Source organism: Phoxinus phoxinus (genome assembly GCF_949152265.1).
Source record: "Phoxinus phoxinus genome assembly, chromosome: 19".
Lineage (NCBI taxonomy): Eukaryota > Metazoa > Chordata > Actinopteri > Cypriniformes > Leuciscidae > Phoxinus > Phoxinus phoxinus.
Genome location: NC_136894.1, coordinates 5601982 through 5625250, shown reverse-complemented (window position 1 = coordinate 5625250; position 23269 = coordinate 5601982). Strand labels below are relative to the sequence as shown.

At 36.8% G+C, this 23269-nt stretch overlaps 1 protein-coding gene across 9 annotated transcripts in view; it reads right to left on the bottom strand.

The window, feature by feature from the left end:
* Positions 1-23269, bottom strand: part of adgrb2 (adhesion G protein-coupled receptor B2) — a 303614-nt gene that overhangs the window by 117799 nt on the left and 162546 nt on the right. For 6 of the 9 annotated variants that reach the window (XM_079591890.1, XM_079591891.1, XM_079591885.1 and 3 more), the window contains exons 5-11: positions 17345-17509; positions 9631-9795; positions 9054-9218; positions 6874-6975; positions 3889-3995; positions 1107-1301; positions 72-140 (exon numbers count right to left, since the gene is read on the bottom strand). In XM_079591890.1, the coding sequence (XP_079448016.1) occupies positions 72-140; positions 1107-1301; positions 3889-3995; positions 6874-6975; positions 9054-9218; positions 9631-9795; positions 17345-17509 (968 nt within the window). The remainder of the gene's footprint in view (positions 1-71; positions 141-1106; positions 1302-3888; positions 3996-6873; positions 6976-9053; positions 9219-9630; positions 9796-17344; positions 17510-23269) is intronic. The other 3 variants (XM_079591893.1, XM_079591889.1, XM_079591892.1) reach the window with 1 other exon arrangement.

Sequence of the window (23269 nt, the reverse complement as noted above, 5' to 3'; positions counted from 1 at the left end):
GACATGAAAAGTTGCGTTCTTCGGTCGGATATTGGCAGGTGTATTGCAAGGGCCGAGGACGGACGTGTTACCTGGTGAGCGTCTTCCCACTTCTCAAGGTTTTCAATGTCCAACATTAAGCTGACAATCTGGAAGAATTTCTGAAAAAGAAGAGAAGAAGAGAGAGATGGAAATTGTGTGATGAAAGAATGAAGAAAAATTGAGAAATGTGTTACCCTGCACTGCAAAAAAATGATTTATTTATTTAGGATTTTTGTATTTTTTTTATATAAAAAACATAAAAAATATACAAGATACTTTTACTTAAAGCGTGTAAGATGCTTTCAGAGAAACTTAGTTTGTTTTATGCAAAATTCTCACTAAAAATAGGTTCGATTTATGCTTAAAATTTGAATAAATAATGTCAATGGAGTAAGAAATAATAGATTCGAATTCAAGATATATTCTTTGAAAACAAATATGAATCTATTTTTGCTTTATCTATCTACAATGTATCTATATTTTTCTTGAGTTTTTCAAACTCAAGTAAAATATATATATTTTTAAATGGTGTTTGTTCTCTAACATTTTGTAATTAAACATAAGGTAATACATGAGTATTTCAGCCATGAAACTCTTCGCGTTTTGACCTGTTGTTTTAATGTAACTTCCACAGCATGGAACGTATCCATTACTACTGCCATTTACAAGCAAATGCAAACGGATACACTTACTCTGTGCGCTATGCAAATTCGTATTCTAGCCCTCCACCTCCCCAGCACCACCTGTCTAGATTTGACTAGCAGCATTAGCATGTTTCCCTTCATTTTATTAAGTATTTATAGCAGAAGCAAGTCGTACTTCCTCTGCAGGAGCAGAAGCAGCGTATCAGATCAAGTCAATCAAAATCAAATGTCAAGCATTGATCAAATTTTGTTATGATATACATGCCATTACATAGCCTTGTATTAAGCCTGCATGGAGTATATTATATGTACTTTTCCTATTTAAAACTCTTTATTATATAATTATAATTCCTATTAAAATCTTCAAAAGAAATATTGCCCAGTCACAGATTTTGTCATCTCCCCATATATCTTTCCACACACCCACAGGCACATACACACCTGCACGTCGTCAGGAGCTGGGATGTAGGTTGCTCGCTTGAAGGTGTCCGTCACATTTCGGAGAATCTCCACGGAGAATAAGAGGTCGCCGCTGTAATAATTCTTACGGGACATTAACTCCAGGAGACTCCTCACGATCTGAGACATGCCCTCCCCTGCCAGGGTCCTCTGACCCTTCGCAAGATGTTCTCGCAACTATAGGGGAAGAAAACGCATGCTTTTATGCACAGACACTGAGAAACAAACCTTGATAATAATAACTACATGAGCATGAAGTTACACGCTGGGTTTGTAAATAAACACAGAGAGATGAAGTCGAGGCGAGATATCGAATCAAACCAACAGACCAATCGGAACATGTTTATTTAAATAGGCTGTGTTAAATTGGTATTGTTAGCAAAAAGGATAATTCATATCCTGATTTTTTTTTTATCACAGTTTACAAACAGTTATTTCAAATTGTATTAATATTTCACAATATTATGTTTTTTTTTTTTTACTGTATTTTTATCAAATAATTGCAGCCTTTCAAAAATATAAGATATTTTTACCAACCCCAATTATTGGAAGAATGAATGAATGTAAATAAATAAATAACAATCAAACAAATAAGTAAGTAAGTAAGTAAGTAAGTAAGTAAGTAAGTAAGTAAGTAAGTAAGTAACTAAGTAAGTAAGTAACTAAGTAAGTAAGTAAGTAAGTAAGTAAGTAAGTAAGTAAGTAAGTAAGTAAGTAAGTAATAAGTAAAAAAATTAAAAAATTAACAAGCATGCAGACGGATGTAAAAAAAAGTGTAAAATGTAAAACATAAAACCAAAAACACACTAATATACTTCCATTCAGGGTTATTATCGTTAACCAAAACTAAGACTAAAATTAAAACTATAAAAAAATATATGTTAATTGAAATAAAGCAAAAAATAAAATAAAATATAAATATTAGTTGAAACACTTAAACTAAATGAAAATTAGAAATGTTGCTTTGGCAAAAGCAAAACTAAAATAACACTGCATTCATGTGATACACTTAAAAAACACTTAATAAATAAACACAGTTAAAAAGAGAATAAATGAGCACGCTGATTTAAAGGTAAGCCAGAAAAGGAAGTGCAGAAGTACATGCTGGCTTTGAAGCTGAAGCAACATTGATCCAGGACTGGAGCAAAGCGAGAGCAGTTTGAAGCTATCGACAGCAGCCTTAATCTACTTCCCATCTACAGTCGACCAAGCTGTGAGCATAACAAAGTGAAAACAACGTCTCCCTCAGTGAATTAACCGGCGGAGTCCTTGCTCGCGGTTGAACGTCAGCGGACGAACTGTTGACTGTCTAATGACAGTACAGCGAGTGCAAGACGTGCCAGACAATGGCAATCAAAGCTAATTAAGCATTGTGTGATTATAATGAGCGGTTAGTGGACAGGTTAACAGCGCAATCAACCCCGGCGCATCATGCCTCGGTCCAGACGTACAATTAAAAAACAACTCGGCATTATGAACTCAAAGTCAAAGGTCGTGGCAGAGGAATTAGTAGGAGGGCATCAAGGCAGACTGTTGAATCTGTTAGAAAGTGAACAATCGTTATTAGAACCCAGAGGTCTGAAACCAGGCGACGGAAAGTATATAATCAATATAAACGCTGGGAGCTAGTGCTGTTTCTTTTTAAGCTTTTAAGCATTTACGGTAGGGAAGGGTTCAAGGGAAGCATCTCAAAGTAATGGTTTTCATTTCCTTGGTGTGTGTTAAAATGAGTGACGATCCAGCACTGGAATTGACTCTTTGCTCATTGCAGTTATTATCATTTGTGGAAAGTGACAGTGGCATTGTTCTCTCCAGAACACACAGCCCTTTAAATGCACTCCGATCTGTGGCTAGTGTGTCTTCGCGTATGATACACATTCAGTGATGCACATGCAGCGACAATTCTAGTGCAATGATTTTTAAAAATTTTAATATTCATCTGCTCATCCATGCCGTCTCCTGAGCCACACAATTCAGGGACTGACTGAAGATATTAAATAAAACTGAGCAATTGAATTAGTCAGTATGTATTAGTTCATGTAAACTGCATTCACCAGTAATAGTAAAAACATCTCTACATACTTAAAACGAGCAAAATTCCTTGATATATTAAAATCTGTTTTCCACAAGATATATATTGCATCCTTACACACTGGGAAACAGCTTTACTATTGTTGTTGTTGTTATTACTGTTAATAATAAACAAATAATACATAATTGATTTAGAAAGAATAATAATTATTATTATTAATAATTGTTATTATTACAAATATTCATAAACAATTTATTTAGACAATGCTAATATGATAATACAAATAATCATAAACACTATATTTAAATATTTAAGAATAGATTTAGTCAGTGATAATACAATATTATTAATCATAATAATACAATTAAATAAATAAACAATCATTACTATTATTTTATTATTAATAATAATCCTATATAAAAATAAAGAGATATATTTTAATGATTAAAATGAATATTTACCAATTGGATAACACAAATACATTTTAATAAAAATATATTCTCTACTGTTAATCTTGCGCAAATTTGCTTCTCAATAAATTTATGAGAAGATGACGATACTCTTCCACAAACCTGATTTTCAAGATCAACACAAACAAGATCAATATATAAACTCCTTATCCAAACTCTTTATTATTGTGTTAGATAAGGTGCATAAACAAATTCATATTCATAATCTAATCCTACCCCATCTTGTGACATCACAGCACGTCATCCACATCCATGTACTCACAGATAAATGTAAATATCTATATTCGAGTGAGACACATCGGGCGAAGCTCGGAGGACCCCAGTAAGCAACTCCATTAGCGTCCAGCAAGCAACGACGACTAGCAGATCCTACAGGGAGAGGGGAAGAAAAAACAGATCATTATCACTGTTTGTGCACAAACAATAACAGCATGTCAAGGTTTGACAGACACGTACTCTGTGAGGTTCACACGCTTCATAGAAAAGACTTCACTGCGATGCGGCATTCGATAATGTCTGTTTTGAGTATGTCATTTTGCAATGCTGTTAAGTCAGTTTTGCTTAAAGTTTCTGCCACTTGCATCATTCAGATCACGGCCAATAAAACCCGACATTGGCTTCACCCCCGGTACCCTCGCTGGAATAAAAATGGGCCTGAAAATCACACGGGGAACGCAGGCAGCCCGGAAAAGTCAAGCGAATCGCTCTCTGCAGGAATTGGGGGGGGGGTTGCATGCATGACAGTCTGTGCTGGCCGGGATGTGGAGTTGATATAGATTACAGCTCGCCGGTGACCTCATTCAACACTCTACTCTGCGCTCCCACTTCAAAGACATCATTTATTAGGTCTTTCTGTTTTTATTAGGTAAAAATCACTGAGCGCCTTGGGTGTCTTTCTCCACTAGTATCTGAGAATTATTGCACACTGCACTCAAATGGCATACATAACCTCAAAAAAAAAAAACTCCTACTGCACTTGGAAGGTTTAGAAATACTTAAACCAAACTGAGAAGTGCAGAATACTAAATATCATTGCTGTCTTTTAAAAATAATTAAACAAGAAAGTTGATACTATACACTGTCAGACACTTGCGTGTGTCATTATATTACTAACATTTGACCAGCAAATGTCGGACATTGCCTATGTGCTTTGTCCGTCATGAGAACGTGAGAAGTGCATCACGTTACATTACATTTCAGGCTATTCAGTTTTTATGTAGGCGCTCAGTTTTTTCTCTCATTTGGACAAAATCTTGTGCATTAAAAGATACATTTCTACGCACGGGCTATTTAATACAGCATTGGCAAATTGACTCGATGGCAAATGCTAGACTAAGACACTCCTCAAATACATAAACATTTGCCTTAACATATATATATATATATAGTGTTTCTTGAGTTGAGAAAATGCTGTACATATTCAAACAACAAGTTCATAGCTTTGCAGGGCACACAAGAACTTCATTAACGATAGAGGAGAGTGGAGTTATGAGGTTTGACTGACAGTTTGAGGATCCAATGGAGTTATGAGTTTTAGTCACAAGCTCTTTTTAATACTTTCCATTGGTTGAATATTTGCAAAAAACACAGATAGACTATAGGCCCTTTATTAATGATCTAAGCGCATGGTCTAAAGCGCACGGCGCAAGTGCACTTAGGGTCCGAATCCACTTTTGCTAGTTTAACGACGGGAAAAATGTTCGGACGGGAATTCATGGTCTAAAAGGGTTGTCCCTATTCTCTTAATGAGTATTGTGTGTGTTTTGGGTGTAACGTGCAATAAACCAATCAGAGTCTCATCTCCCATTCCCTTTAAAAGCCAGTTGCGCTCGCGCCATGGCGGATTCGCTATTCACATGGCGGAATTACATGGAATTGCAACAATGCGCCTGAACACACCTCGTTTTCAGACCAGCACACCTATGGGTGCACAAATGGGCGCAAATGCATTTGCTATTTAAACAACGTGGCGTAGGACGTGAAAATGATAACTGTGTCGGGCTAAAACTAGCATAAAACACTTGCGTCGCGCCTGGCACTGCAATGCACCGGCTGTATGATATGGCACATGAAAGGTGACAAATGGTAATCATTTATGAAAAAAAAAGCGAGGTTTCTGATATAGCATTCACGAAACACAGCAGAATGTCATGATTTACAAAACAACAACATGTCAATGTCTGACACGAAATCTAAAGCCTCGCAAAAAAAAAGGGAACATGTTTTTGTTGGGTCCAATGTAAGCTCTGCGGCAACATCTGACATTTCAATCCACCTAAAGCGATGTCTTGATATCACTGTTATATTAACTTTCTGTGGCGGCACATATTGGGCTGTAAACATCCTCATTAAGTTCCCTCTCACACACCACTAATTCATCTCAATGGGCTTCAAAACTGAATGCTGATTAACTGTGTGGAAACCAACTTATTTCGAGCCTGTTGTGCGATGTTGGTTTTGGAAGCTGAGTGATTGCATCACTGATGGAGTTTTATAATGTGGTTTAACTGATCATAAAATCTTTTAATAAAGCTGTATGTCATGGTAAGAGAAGAAACAAATGTATCAGAGGATGAATTAGATATGGCGTCTTTGGCTGCGGCCAAAACAACATTAGATTGTACTTTCAGAGTTTTATGTGATGTAGGCGGCGGCGCACACGCTGAAGCTATTCAAGCTCGGATCATTAACTTTTCTTTTTAATTTATTACTAATTTGTCACTTAGCTGACATTTTTATCCAAAGCAACGTACAATAAACTTTTTTGAGGAACGGCCGTCCTTGAACAAGCTGGGGTTAGACCCGCTAAAGGGCAGAATGGTCATGGATTGTGACTTACACAGTTTGAACCAGCAAATCTTTTATAACTGACCAAGAAAGAGGCTACACCACTAATTACTAGATCAAGGGGAAAATTATCAGTGAGAAATTCCTTAAATTTATCAAATCAATTGGAATAATTAGCAAATTATGACATTAATTTCTTCACGTGCTTCAGAACACTTGTTTTTTTATTTGGTTAATTTTGGACAACAATATGAACTAATAACTCTCATTTAGATCTAAGTAGCAGTTCCTCAAATTATTAAACATTTTGTTTCATTGAATATAAATACAGGTTTGGAACGGCATGATGATGACAGAGACGGCTTCTCTAGGGGAACTATGATTTGAATTCTAATTATTGGAGAAAAAGACTCAAACAGACTTCAAGTGGAGAATGGAGAGAATGTTTGCAGTAACGTACCAGTGGCATTTGATGGACACTTGTTGTATACCGTCTCTCCAGCTGAGGCTCTCTTCCACGTCATGGCTACTTGGTACTCATCTTTACAAATTTCGTGAGGTGCTGCACACAGTATACACCAAAAGTAAGAGGTTAACCGGCAAAAAAAAAAAGATACTACAGGATACATGTACAAATTGGCGCTAAATAAAACGTCCATTGTTTATTGACAGATAGATGGATAGATGGATGGATATAGATAGATAGATAGATAGATAGATAGATAGATAGATAGATAGATAGATAGATAGATAGATAGATAGATAGATAGATAGATAGATAGATAGATAGATAGATAGATAGATAGATAGATAGATAGATAGATAGATAGATAGATAGATAGATAGAGGAAAAGAACGACAGACAGACAGACAGACAGACAGATGATAGATAGATTTTTGTCTTGTTTTAAGCATAAGTTAAAGTGAGGTTTATGCCTCAAGATAAAAAAAAGGGTTAAAAATACTGATTAAGAAAATGAGATCACGGATGGCAACAACACACATCTCTCTCCAACTCTCATTCAAAAGCTCCTTCAGAACAGAGAACAACCCAGGGGTGAGATACAGAAGAAGACTGGTTTGAAAGCGGAGAGAGAGAGGGAGAGAGAGATGGAGAAAAGAACCCTTCTCTTTTTCATCTGAACATAATACAGCCCGACAAAGCTATCGGACAGATTTTTGTTTTCAAGTGTGTGCCGCCATCAAAGCGCTGTGCCCAATATAAGCTCTACGGCAATGTCTGACATTTATTTAATCTATAGCCTCCCAAAGCTGCAGTCAAAGGCGTGCTTATTAAAATCTGCTGTTTGCTGCTCTGCTTGACATGATGACAAATCACACATAGCAGCACTTTCAAGAGTTCCCTTCTGTCAAGAATGACCCAACTCAATTGAAAGAGAGGAAAAATGGAAACAAAGGAGTAGAGTGAATGTTAAATATGGCAGGAGAGAGAGAAAATGAGAGAGAGAGAGAGGGAGGGAGAGAGAGAGAGTGAGAGAGAGAAAAGCAAAGGCCACTTTTTACAAACAGGGTACAAAATAGGATTTGAAAGTCATAAAAAAAAAAAAACATTTTTTTATTTTCTTTCTTTTTTAACAGGCATCCAGTAAAAGCTTCAGGGTATGTTGATAACAAACATTACAAGATCATACTTCATGTTCAGTGAGCTATATTCTTTTATATTTATTTATTTTATACACAGTTTGCCAATTTTGTCAACCTTGTTACCAAATATGTAAGCTTAAAACCCTGATTTGAGAGATTTGGAAATGTTATGAAATGTATAAAAAATCAATAAACATGGAAATTAAAATACATTTATACAGTATATGTCACTTCTTGGGTGTCATTTTAAGGAGTGTTTTTGTTGTTGTTGTTATTTTGAATCATTTTAATGGGTTGAATATCTTGCAGTTGTAACATGGTTGTGCAAAGAATGTTAGATGCAGATAAATATTATGAATTTGGCCATTTTTTTCCATTACATACAATAAATGAATTAAATATCAATTCAAGAGATTAATTCAATATGATATTGGATATTAGCTAGATATTTAAAAAAATCAAGACTGTTAAATACATGATGTTTAAAAAAAAGTGTACATCGGTGGATGTGTATTTTATGTTGGATAATAGTTTCTCTAACACACACCACCGTTCAAAAGTTTGGGTTTTATAAATAAATTAACAATTTTACTCAGAACGCTGTACTTTTCAACTTTCTATTCGTCAAAATATTCTGAAAAAATTGTATCACAGTTCACAAACAGTTATTTTAAATTGTAATAATATTCCACAAACAAAAAATTTCACACTATATTTTCATCAAATAATTGCAGCCTTTCAAAAACAATCTTACCAACCACGAACATTGAAAATAAATAAATAAATAAACAAATAAACAAACAAACAAATACATACATAAATAAATAATTTTAGTGTCAAATGTAAAAGAAAAATTAAACAAACAAACAAATCATGGACCACTATTTGTCACTTATTCATTGTATCGGACCATCCCATATGTGCAAGGCAGACTTATAAATGGCTTGGAGAGTGAGTTGCTCTGTACAGGAAATCATAGAAAAAAAGAAGGAGCGAAGAGGAAATAAAAGACGTGTTTTGAGCATACACACACACCTGGGCACTTCTTGTCATTGCAGGAGCGCACTTCCTCTCCGGAGCCATCGCAAGGGTAACCCTGGATTCCCGTGCCTTCACACATACGGAACCGACGCTGCCAACCGGAGTCACACGTCTTGGAGCACAAGTTCCAGTGATTCCAAGCACCCCAGTTCCCTCCACCTGCACAGGACCAAGAAAACAAGGAACACATATGACACTCCACATCATGAGAGGAGACGAGTCAATGGCCATCACTGCAGTTTTGATATACTAGATTGGACACAGACAACTAGAGTGAAACAACGACTGTGAAGCGAAGTCACAACCATAAATAGCTACAGTGTGAACATAGTCATAAAGCACCTGCATGAAGCTAATTTCCGCTTATTAATTATTATCAGGGGTGCTAGCTGGCATATGCTGACACAGCAGCGTGTCTGTGCAGTGCAGACCGGTAAGTCTCTGTGGTTTGGGACCACAGACAATTCAGAGCGTTCACTGCAATTAATTAGACCATGACAGCAAACAAATTGCAGCTGTGCACATAAACTAGCTGTCAATTTAAGAGTAAGCCCACCAGTGAGAAACTTACCCCCGCAAGACGGGTTGGTGCACTCGCGAGTTTCGGCATGCGGCCCCTTACACTCCGCCCAGCCGTGAACCGACACACTGCAGCGCCGCTGCCTCTGCTGAGTGCCCGGGCCACACGACACAGAGCACTGGGACCAGACCGCCCAGTCCAACCACTGACCCTCCACTGCAAACACAACCACAGGGAGAGATGTGGAGGTCAGAACACAATAAGACCGGAGAGGAGGAAGGACAGGGAAGAGAAGAGGAGGACGTAGAAGTGAGGGACGGAAACAAACAGGAATCGGGCGATCAAACAGAGAGACAGAGAGAGAGAGAGACGGGGTACAGCAGGGGTCTGTGTATGTCTGTAGTATTTGACATTGTAGTTGGTTACAATGATGCTCACTTACCCTGATACAAACCTGAGAGATAGATGACAACATACTTATTCTGATAGATAGATAGATAGATAGATAGATAGATAGATAGATAGATAGATAGATAGATAGATAGATAGATAGATAGATAGATAGATAGATAGATAGATAGATAGATAGATAGATAGATAGATAGATAGATAGATAGATAGATTTTTATTACAACATACAAGGCAACAAAATGTACAAGATAGATAGATAGATAGATAGATAGATAGATAGATAGATAGATAGATAGATAGATAGATAGATAGATAGATAGATAGATAGATAGATAGATAGATAGATAGATAGATAGATAGATAGATAGATAGATAGATAGTTTTTTATTACAACATACAAGGCAACAAAATGTACAAGATTCAGTAAAAAATACACTTTTTAAAAATTGTTCTTGGAAACAAGTAAAATGTTTGAATTAGGGAAAAAAATCCTCATATAATTTGTAATAGCCTTTAAAAACCATTCACTGCAATCAAAAAAAAAAAAAGAAAGAAGGAAATTGGCTGATAGAAACAGTCACTGAATATATTGACTCCTACATATAGTTTAATTTGCCAGGTCACATATATAACAGAAATGACATCATACATTTCATTCACTAATTTATTTCCACCCGCTATTTCAACTTAAAATCCTATATTGAAAAATGTTTTTTAAGATCACCTCTTCATCAGCGAACATTAAACTACAATGCAAACCCTGACCTGCACATTAAAGGTGATCCGAGTGACACGTTCTTTTTTTTCTTCAAAATTGCAGTCTAATGGGTTTCGGAGAAGACCAGTCATTTTGTTTAATTAATTAAAGAGAGATGGACCACTGAGACAAATATTAAAGCACATGAAGTTAAATAGAGGGTTTGATAACATTAGTGCAGAAATTTATGAGAAACCACACTCTGATGATAACAATTTATTTCCGTTTGACAGATGCATATTGCAACTGTTTCAGCTTTTAATTTCTCACGGGACAAATGTTGAGTAAAAATTCATTATTCTACTGATTACTATTAATTATTATTCTGTGAATAAATAAAAAAAAGCAGCAAGCACATGTATTTTACATAATTTGTTCATACGAACACAGGCTCTGTCCAAGTTCATATCGGTCTCTCTGACCGGCAACTACAACAAAATGAATATAAGATATTTTGCATAATGAATGAAACCAGGGATCATACAGTGACTATTTCTTGCTTGATTAATGAGATTCATGGTGAAGTTCTATGTGAATAAATAATAATACATACGGGGGGGAGGAGCATGTCGCTTATGAAGCCCTTTCATAAGTCCATGTCACTATTCCGAACTATTAAATGTTTCACTTCAAGTATCCCAAGATCCTTTGCAAAACATTAGAAGGTCTACATGCCTCGATGGACACATATTCATTATGTTCGAAAGTAAGAATTATGCTTAAACATCATCCATCAAATGATGGCATTAATCTTATGCCTTTATGTTTATATAATGAATGCGTTCTAGTATGCACTATCTATTTCACAGTAGGGGGGAAGTTACGTCTTTTGACTTTCTGCAGCAATTTCAGAATCTGTGCATATTAACCTCTAATATCACTTTTATCTTATTTAAATGTGTGTGTGTGAAGGGGGGGATGCATATTTCATCCAAGAGTATCTCGGTTTGATTGATGGTATGAACTGAAATCAAATTATCTCTCAATCTAATGGGTTCCAAGGAAGACAGAGCACATGATGAACGAAAATGCCCGTGTCAACTTTGCTCTGTCAAAGCAGATGCTCGTCAAACTTAGAAAAATGTACAGTATTACATCACTTCAAAGTAGCCACAAGACCGTGACCTAAAGATAGTTCCAAAGGGATTGGTGTAGTACAAACAGACAGACAAGTAGTATATATACACATATACTACAGACACATAAATGCACACCCACATAACTGCATATTATTATAAAGTGTGAAAAAACACAATATTTGTTTAATACTTTTATATAAAAAAATAACCTCTTTAAAGGGGACCTATTTTGCCATTTTGTTATTGAGGTCTACTACAATAGATTTTCATTCTTGATTGTTCAAAAAACAATTGACCTTGTTGCAGTTCCACCAGAGTTCCACTGGTGGCGATCGCACGAGTGCAAAATGAATGGGAGTCTATGGAGCTAGACGGCTAAATTTGTCTCATTCACCCGACTGCCGTTGAGAAATCTCAGATGTGATTGTAGGTTTTGCAAGTTCAACATGGGTTATAGGTCGAAAGTTGAATGAACGAGTACTTATGTCCTTTCGATTTCTTACAGGTTGAGTTGTTGTTGCCCATAACACGGTAGCATTCTGCTAACGCTGATTGGTCAGTGAAGGACTGATTACGACCAGAGATACCGCTTGATGGCATCGTGGCATCCGAAGCGGGACCAGAATGTCTTCTAGCAAACACTCTTCCAGCACGTGTATTTTCCTGTGTCAGCTGTGTTGTCGATGCCTCGAGAGAAAAGAAAGTGCAGAGTGCGAAAGCACCAAAGTGACTGAAGGATTGCCGTAAAGCAGTATCTCTGGTCGTACGATGTGTATGACGTCATTGACATTTTAAAAGACGTTTTAAAGCAAATAAGTGACTCTAAAAAATCTAACACCCAGCAATGTGTAATTTCTTTGCATCTCCTTTCGAATACAACATTCAAATTACTAGACAAAAAATTATATCTTGAGAAAAGTGGATTTAGAGGGGTATAGCTCCATAGACCTCCATTCATTCTGCACTCGTCCTGTGAGCGCCCTCATATGGAGCCAGAGTGGAACTGCAACCAGTTCAGAAGCTGGAAGTTTACTGAGAGTGGCAGTTCTCCCCTTATTAGACATTCTCTGGTAACTCTCTGTGCAGTTCCTGTCTCAATTAAACCCCTCCTTCTGAAAAGAGCAATGCGCTCTGATTGGTCGGCTGGGTCAGTGTGTTGTGATTGGTCGACCGCTTCAAGCATATTTCGGAAATGTCACGCCCCTTACCATACCCGCCAATTTCAACACACTACTAACTAACTCAACCAGCCTTCGCCTCCTTCATTTTGCATGTGTCTTGGTCAGGAATTATTGATCTGACTTTTACGTGTTTAAGTGCTATAATTGGGTGCCCGGTGCATTGACCAACCGAGAAAACGTGAGAAATAACAACAAAGTAACTTTGTTTTGGTAAGCCTTTCTCTGTCAGCATGTCAAAAAATAATAAGCCGATCAGATTTCGCTCCTTTTCCGACGTAGGAAGGGGATCTTATTATAATATTGCCGCCCCATAATCTGCACGTTACCACCCACGGCGCCGCTCGAGCAAACGTTCGAGCAAAGCATCGCTCAGGCTTCATCCTTGTGGTATTTTGACCAACAAATGTCACAGCTGTCTCAGGGAACTGTGTCAACTTGTGTAAAAGGCGGAGATCAGCTGCTCATTTGCATTTAAAGTGACACACACAAAAACGGCGGATTTTTGTTCGCACCCAAAAAGGGGCAAATTTGACAAGCTATGATAAATGATGGGGGGGGGCATAATAGGACCTCTTTAAATGTTGGTATGACATAGCAAAGCAAAATCAGATGCAGCTGCATTCTCTGTCTGAGATCATGGAGGATATGTGTCTCAAAGCAAGTGCATGATAAATAATAATATTCTAAAGCCTCACAAACTCAATAAACATGGATAAATGCGGCCTGTCTGTCTACGCCTCCATGAGAGTATTGGACTCATCATCGCTCATAAAACGAGCGGCCAATGAGGAGAGAGATCCTGCATATTGTGGTTGCCAGGAGAGACAGCAGCTGCAGCTCAAACCCAACAAACACAGATGAGCATTTATGGCACCTCACTTTTACATCACAAGAACATTAAGGGAAAGGGAGAGAGAAATCCACTGTATAATTAAAGTAATAACACTGACTTCAGCACACCAAATGAATACTTTGAGTATCCCTTGCTTGCAAGACATAAACACACACACACACACACACACACACACACACACACACACACACACACACACACACACACACACAAACAAACAGATGCATCTGCGTGTCCATGGTTGCAGCTGTAGGAATTCTGGGCCGTGTTCCTTTACTTTAATGTCTTATTTCTGTTCTATATTTGATCTTATTTATTATGGCTTATACTTTTTCTTAAATATATTTTAGCTGAATAACATAAACTGATGAGCTTGTTGATAAATCAAATGGAAGGTTCAGCAATGTTTTATAATTTTGACATTCAGCATGTTGCATTTTAATCTGAGTCTGACAAATTTGTAGACAAGCTGCTGATGCAGTGTATTATAATAAACTGTTTGTGTATTTGTCCATTAAAGCAAAAAAATAAATAAATAAAAAATGTAGGAACAGCAATCATTTGAGTAAACACTTTTTTTTTGGCAATTACAACATTTAAAAAAAATGTATCCCTTATTCCCTTTTGTGGTAAGTTGAGAACATGACTATTTTTACTTAATTTCTTTCTTAATTTAATTTCAGAATTATGGAATATATATAGACATTCAAAAGTTTTTAGATCAGACATATATTTATAAATCTTTTTAAAAGAAATCTCTTCTGCTCACCAAGGCTGCATTTATTTGATCCAAAATACAGCAAAACTAGTAATATTGCGAAATATTTTTACAAATTTCTATTTGAATGTTATCTATTTAAATGTTTAAAAATGCAATTTATTCCTGTGATCAAAGCTGAATTTTCAGCATCAATACTCCAGTCTTCAGTCACATGATTCTTCAGAAATCATTCTAATATGCTGATTTTCTGTTAAAAAACACATTTATTATTATGAATGTTGAACACAGTATTTATCTGAAATAGAAATCTTAATAAATAAATAAATCCTTATTGACCCCAAACTTGTAAACAAAAAGCTCTCTATTTCAGATAAATACTGTTCTTTTGAACTTTATATTTGTATAATAATAAAAACAATAATTGATAATAGTAATAATAAATGTTTCCATAATCATTCTTTTAAATAATAATACATATTGTAAAAAATAATTTCAGATTACTGATTTTCGGATAAAAAAATATATATTATTTTTAATACTTTCAGATAAAAAAATACTTACATTTGCTCTCTGTTAACTTCTAAAAGATCTGTCTAACTTTTTTTTTTCTTAATGACAAACTTTCATAAAAAAATATGTCCTAAAATGCATTCCTCTAATGAGCCAATAGAGTTCTTTCTGAAAATCATCTGAGAAAACAACTTCCTATAAGCAAAACATTTAGAAACACTTTAATTAAACACAATTTTAATGAGGACAATCAGCATATGCTACTTCAAAATAAAACAACTATCCCCTTACAAGACTACTCTACCGTCTCTTATACAGTACCATCTCTTACCATAAGCAAACATTAATTAAGAGGAGTAAATTACAAAAACGGTCTGACGAATACGCTGGAATTGAAATTGCTCACACTTTGATCATGGAGAAGCAAACCATCACTGTAATCATAGACTCAAATAGAGCTGAAGTAATGCAGGAGAAAACACACCCATGTTTACAAGACATCCATTGACATTCACAACAGCCAACCATCATTTACAGTGACCCGGGACAAGGTATTTTACGATGACTTATCCCATGTTGACTTAAATGATATCAGTGGATTACACGTCAGTTGACACCCATGAACGCAATTGAATATTAAGAGGGTGAAATGTATTTTACACATGGATGCCTTTTGGTAGGTGAGAACAGGTGGAAGATCTGCTCTCTGACAGGGTGTAATCACTGTCAGTCAAAAGCGCTCGGCAGGACTGGCCCAGCTGTTCATTTGTGCCTCCTCAAATAAAAGACAATCACAGTGATTGGCTGTCACCCTTAACTCTTCAACTGTCAGACTAATGGAGGTCTTCAACTCCAGGTAGGAACGACTGTTCAAACTGAAAATGAATTGAAATGTACCAGACAAATGATTTATTGCTCATCTCATTGGGATAATAACTAATTTTGTTCGCCAAGACCGGAGCGGTGCTGTAGAAGAAACAACAAACCCCAGCAGGTGCGGACACATGTGATTGGATCATCTAGGATTCCCATTAGCTTGAGCCGAGCCCCCATTTGAGTAGCACTTCAGCCAAAAAAACCTGGAGACTGGCATCATGAATGAATGAAATCTGGAGGAACCTATGAGGCATGGCTGCGGAGAGAGAGAGAGCAGACAACACAGAGCTCGAGCGCCCTTCACACGGAGACAGAACAGGAGGGTGAGAGAGACCGATGTGAAACAAGCAGACTGGGGTGAAGCTCGAGGCGGTGAGGATGGCACACAGGAAGGAAAGGGAAAGGTCAGACAGAAAAAGACATGTGAATAGAGAGACAAGAGAGGAGAAGATGCACAACAGAGAAAAAGGGTAAAGAATAGGGAAGTCAAAGGAGTCCAGAAGACAGAACACACTGGGTCTCATTCTCAAACTGTGTACATGCTAAATCTTATGCATAAAACCTGTCATGATTTAAAAAAAAATAATGTTTTTTCAAAATTTGGGAATATTAAACAAAATAATCAAAAATTACTATTATTAATATTTCCATAAAATAAACAAATGTATTGTTATAAAATTACAATATAATATTACATTACATTATTATGGTATATTACAAATCATTTTGTAGATTGAATAACTAAATTATTCAAAACCCTGTAAATCATAGTCTATACTTTAATTTCCCATTAAATTAAGGATAAAATCAACTCAAACCACATATACACTCTTAAAAATGCTGGGTTGTTTCAACCCAATTTTGGGTAAAATATGGACAAACCCAAACGTTGGGTTAAAAATGTAATGTAAAAATGTAACCCAACGGCTGGGTTTGTCCATATTTTACCCAAAATTGGGTTGAAACAACCCAGCATTTTTTAGAGTGTACTCAACAACATTTAATAATAATCATAATGATAAATTATTTATAATTACATAATTTATCATTTATAAAAACACACAAAAATGTTAAATGTTGCAGGTGGTCTCACCTGTGCTTACAACAATTATTTATTTTACTATTTACTTTGAACTATTATTATTATTTTACTTAATAAAAACAACATGCATTATAGTCTGATCTATAATAACCTTTTCTGCACACCTACAATAAGAACACAATACAGTAATAAGAACAATAACACAATAATAAGAACACCTACGCAATCATTGGTGAATGAGACCCACTGTGATAATAGGCAGAATGCACTTTAGAGTTGAAGTAGAGAAAAGAGAGAGAATAGTGGCAGATGAGGAAATGGAGATTAGTACTAACCGGGGCACACAGCTATATTGCAGAGTTTGGTCTGCACCTCGGGCCCTCCACAGGCCTTGCTTCCATGCTGGGGGAGCACACAGATCCTGCTCCGGGTCCGAGAGCCTCGGCCACACGTGACTGAGCACAAGCTCCAGGAAGACCAGTCCTCCCACAGCCCATGCACTGCAAACACCAACAAAACCACCAATGGGGATGAGGGAAGATGAAGGGAGGTGGGCCGAAGGGTCCTTGAGTCTCCAGAAGCGACCCACAGGGGCACACAGAGGCGAACCCCCGCCCACCTGAGGGACACAACCCGGGAATGCCTCAACCGTCAGAGAGGAAGCCTTCAGATCATGGGTTAAGGGCAGAGAAGGAAATGAAAATGAAACTGCATGTATTACATGAATGAGACGTCACTTATCTTGTAAGGAGCACCAAAGTGCAAAAGATCAAGGCATGGGTAGAGCAGAAATAGATGAAATGCACCGTTTGATCATGAAACGTGTCCAATTGATTGTGTTCCTGCCGAGGGGATTTCAATGAAGTTGTGTCCTTCAAGGATTCTTAGACTATCGAGAAAAAAAAAACGAAAAAAAAAAAAAACGATATGCATTTCGTTTTATGTTGAGAGACATTGAACGAGTATCACGTAAACGTATTCTTAAACTCTTTTTAATAGACGTCATATGAAGATGTCAAACTTTCAGGTCCGACTCTAATATGCATTCAGATTACAGAAAAGCCAGTGAGCTGCTTACACAGGCAGAACCTTCTAAGAAAACCGTATAACTGAAACTGAACCTCATAAGGGAAGTTTTGAAACACTCATAGGCAGCAACTCTGTGTTTTTACAAAATACAAACATTATAAATGTCAATACATTATAAATCCTTCTTTTAAAACGTGTTTTTGTCGTACCCTGATTCACTATGGTAGGTCTGTGATAAGTGTTTATATTTTAGACCTGTCGGGATGGTTTTCGCAGGAAATTGTGTACATGCGTCACTCTGGCTACTTTGATCTGGAAATGCCGAACAGAGGAGAGTCTGCTGGCAAAAAGAGAACACGACAGAACTCGGAATAAAACAAGAACCAACATTGGCTTGGCCTTTCAGAGATGGCGAGAACTGATGGATTTGAAATGTTGTAACAGCGACGCAGAGATGGTGTTATTATAACTCAACAGGTGAGTAAGGTATTTATTTGAAGAGATAAATCATCATATGTAGGTCTCCAACAGAGTTTGTTGTAAAGCATTATCTATTGTGTGAAGGGTCATTTCATTATAGCGCTGAGCTGGAATGTATTTTCGAGGAAGTACCGTGTCTATTGATGGGTAAAGTTACAGTAACATCTTCAGCTAGTCAGCTCGAGTTCCTTTCCATCTGAACTGGTTACATCTCTTAAGCCTTGTAATGCATGTTTTATGAGCAGCAGGATAACCATATTCCGAAGCACAACCAAAACAATGTTCTTCCATAAAATGCATGCAGTTTTGTTTTTTAACCACTAGAGGGTCAGGCGTTGCTTAGTGTGCCTTTACTTCATTTTAATTACTTAGTCACTTTTTACTTCACAATCGATTTCAATACAGTCTACGTGAGAGCAATAAAACAGGATGTTTTATGAAGCATAAATACAGTGCACACAAATATACATAAGTGCACATAAGAAATCATTTAAATCTCAAAAATGATCGACATATTTCCTAATTTAATTCATTTTAAGCATACTTATTAAATAGTCAATACTCGTATACTCAAATCATGTCGCTTTACAATCGATTTTAATATCGTTTGCAATCACTTAAAACAGCTTTTATCAACATTTTTCCATAATTAATTTTAGTTATATATTTAATCATTTACTAAACTTCTCAATTATCTGTGATCACACAGAGTTCCTGTGAAATTGTCAGTTTAAAATGATTTAAATATTACAAATGTGCTACTCACAATTCCTCGCAGAGTTATGTACGGTATGAAACAATATTTGCATTGGGAATAATCCTCAATGATGCAAACAATGGCAGCTTACTAGGTTAGTTACTGGAACAGAATGTATCACTGTGGGCTTGATGAGATGTTATGAGTGAGGGTGTGAATGAACTTTGACAAACCCCTGCAGTGCGACAACAGTTGAAACAACCACTAAACAGCCGAGATGAATCCAACAGAATTCTTTCTGATACAGATATTTGAAAGCGGAAGAGCGGACATCTTTACTAAACCAACAAGGAAGTCAACATTTGATTCTCTGTGTTGCCAAAGAAAGAGGGAGGACATGCATCTTGAGGAGTGGAGTGACAGTGAAATCAGAAGATAAGACGTTAATATAAGACCGTATGAAAAACACAGGAGCAGGATGGAAGAGCGGGAGAGGTTGAAAAGAGTGACTCGGGTGAGGACAGAAAGAAAAACGGATCCTGACAGGGGATAGAAGGCAAGAGAATTGGCCAGGATTTGAGGAAAGGGGGGAAAGAAAGAGTAAGTAAAAGAGACAGAAAAGGAGGTTTTGGAGGGGGCTTTTGGAAAGAGCGAGGGAGAGATTGTAAGGCCTCCTCAGTGTAGAGCAGGGATGTACTGTGAATTATGCATGCTGATAAATAATTGATAACGCTCTGTAGTGCAAAACTCAAAGGAGCCATGGCTCAGCTGCACATACAGCATGAAGAATAAAAAAGCTGGTATGAAGCGTGTGTGTGTGTGTGTTGGCCTGGAGAACCCTATATTATGGGGACAAAATGTCCCCACAAAGATGGCAATATCCAAAATCATTGTCATTGTGAGGCTATTTTTGGTCCCCATGAGGAAAACAGCTTATAAATAATACTAAGTGATGTTTTTTTGAAAATGTAAAAATGCAGAACACTTGCTATGTTGGGTAGGTTTTGGGCTAGGGTTAGTGTAATGGATAAAATATACAGTTTGTACAGTATAAACTGTGTGTGTGTGTGTGTGTGTGTGTGTGTGTGTGTGTGTGTGTGTGTGTGTGTGTGTGTGTGTGTGTGTGTGTGTGTGTGTGTGTGTGTGTGTGTGTGTGTGTGTGTGTGTGTGTGTGTGTGTGTGTGTGTGTGAGAGAGAGAGAGAGAGAGAGAGAGAGAGAGAGAGAGAGAGAGAGAGAGAGAGAGAGAGAGAGAGAGAGAGAGAGAGAGAGAGAGAGAGATGCATTCCTTCTGCCATTTATAAAAGTCACGTTCTACACTGGAAAAAAAAACGTTTTGTATTTAATTTGGAACCATTTTCACTCAGAAAATTGCTAATACATTTAGCAAACAATTACGAAGAAATGGCAAGTAACATTAAACTGAAATTGTGTTTTCTTGTAAAACCTACTCCAATAATCTTCCTAAAAATCATTTAACAGAGTATATATATATCAGTGGATATATTCTAAAGGGCTCATATTTCATAATAAAGGCATGGATTAAATATCTTTGAGGCATGAAGGCATGAATTACAATTTTGCATATATCCTGACAAAATTTAAGAAATTACTATCACTATATAAGTCTGTTATAATAAATCAGATAAAAACTGAATATCAAGACTGATCTTTGTAATGATGTATAGTATCTCAAGATTAAATAAATAACTTTTACCCTTATATGCTTCAAATAAAATAATAATATAAAAATGTACTATAGTACTATATGTGTAAAATATGTGTAATATGTGATTTTGGAAGAAAACAACAACAATTCAGAACCACTGATTTATGCCGTTTCAGAGGTCTTATTTACTTTGCTTACTTGTGTCAAGTTACAATCGGTCACAGAAATGTGTTGTATGACAGTGCTAACTTTAAACCTGGCTCAATGGAATTAGAGGCACTAATTATGATAAATGAGAGCTATGGCGGAGGGGATTTTCAACAAGAGATGGCACATATCATATATCACATGTTATCTGGCTTCAGCAGACTTCAAAAAGTGCTATTATTGGAGCTTGACAGCCTTTAGAAAGAAAATAAGATTTGGATGAGTAAATGCCCAAGTGAGTAAACATTAAATACGCTTTCAACTTTCCCACGGCTAGCAAGTCACTGGAAGTCTATTCTTGCCTTGACTTCCAAACGTTCTGGTAGTTTTGGCCTGATGAGATGCTGTAAAGTGTGAAATGCGAGGGTAGGATAACAGCACTGATTTTGTGTGGCGTGGGGAGAGGCTGAATACCAGGCTGATGTGCCCGCAGTGCTCATTGCCTCTCTATAGACCACATTATGTACTGCAGTATCCATCAAATCACTGTCTGTGTGGACTCATGCAGAGACCCAGAGCCCGTCCGTCCCCACAGGGGATGCCAATTCCTCCAACGACGGAGGAAGAGAGGGAGAAATGTAAAAACAGGTACATACTGACCACCAGACCACATACTCAGGAAAAAATAAAAAAGCAATAAAAAGCAGTAAGGTTTGATGTTGAAAGGTAGAGAAGGAGTCTAGACAGAGATAAATAAATAAACAGGCACAGAAAGAGATGTGGTTGTGAACCGGGCACGCGGGGCAGACAGCAATCCTCAAACCAATAGATCAATGTCCCCTCTGAGCTTTTAGAACACCGCCAAACCCCTGTTCTGTGGCTCTGCAGGCTGCAGGCATCGTTCAGTGTTGTTTACATGTCGTAAATATTATTTATATCAGTTAAGGCCAACGGCAACAGCGTCTGCAGATATAACTGATGCAGTTACCCTTTAAAAAGCTGCGATGAATGAGCTATCCTTGGATCCCTGTAGTCTGATGCGTCACTAGATTTAAAGGGCAAAAACAAATGCATAGCACCACCTGTTGGTTAACTGATGCAATTGCCCCTTTTGCCCTAAGATTAAATGGTTCTGACTTGATTTTTCTTCAGGACGCAGATTTGATATTGCATATCACATGTTGGCTCGATACAGTACGATTAAACCAAATTGTAGTAGTATTGTTTTTTCTCTCACAAATTTAAATAATTTCATCCTCATATCATCCAAACTGATCATGTTGGCTTCTGTTTAAGTTTGCTAAGTGACAGAGGAATTGATAGGAAAATTATACAGAGTTTGATTGGACGCCCAAACTTTGGCATCAAAAACAAAAGCATTTTATTTTTTATTTTTATTTTGCTAGGCTAAATATACTCTATGTTATGGTAATTTGCATTTAGCGCTGAATTCATGCAAAAAAAAAAAATAAAGTATACAAATAAATGACCACTAGAGAAAGAGGATGCACTTTATTTTGATGGTCCACTTTAGACATTCTACTAATATAAGAACATGTCAACTAACTCTCTTAGAGTACTAATAGACTGTTATGTTAAGGTTATGGGTAGTGGGGTTCGGGTTTGTAGTTGACGTAGTTGCAAAGTTACTTATAGTCAGTGGAATGTCTGTTGGGAGCATCACAATAAAGTGTTAGCAGATATTAAGCAGACAGTCTACTAATCCTCTGATGAGAGTTAGTTGACATGTAGTTGCAAAGTTACTTATAGTTAGTAGAATGTCTAAACCGGACCATGATCATTGACCTAAAGTGTTACAGAGAAAGATGTTTACTGTTAAAGATGTTGTCAAGTATAATGCACAAAAGTTGCACCAGAATGAACAATAATGCAATTGTCGCATTGGAACTTATTTGTTCTCATATAAACAAACACATCATCTATAATCCTGCACAAAGAGCATTAATGTGCTGCTTGCTTTATTTCAGTATTCCATTAAATTTCACAAAGGACTCACAGCTTTATGAGGCTCTAAAGACGCCACAAAAGGATTGAGAGCCAAAACAACGATTTAAAGCGGCAGTAAAAAAAAACGAAACAGAAAAAAAATGTATCCTCCAAAAGTTTACTTAAACATGGCTCTCCCGTTTGAATCTAGGACTCATGAGTCATTTTACCTGTCGGAGATAATTGCATCAGATTTCATTCATCAATAGAGCCGTGAGCTTTGAAAAGCGTTC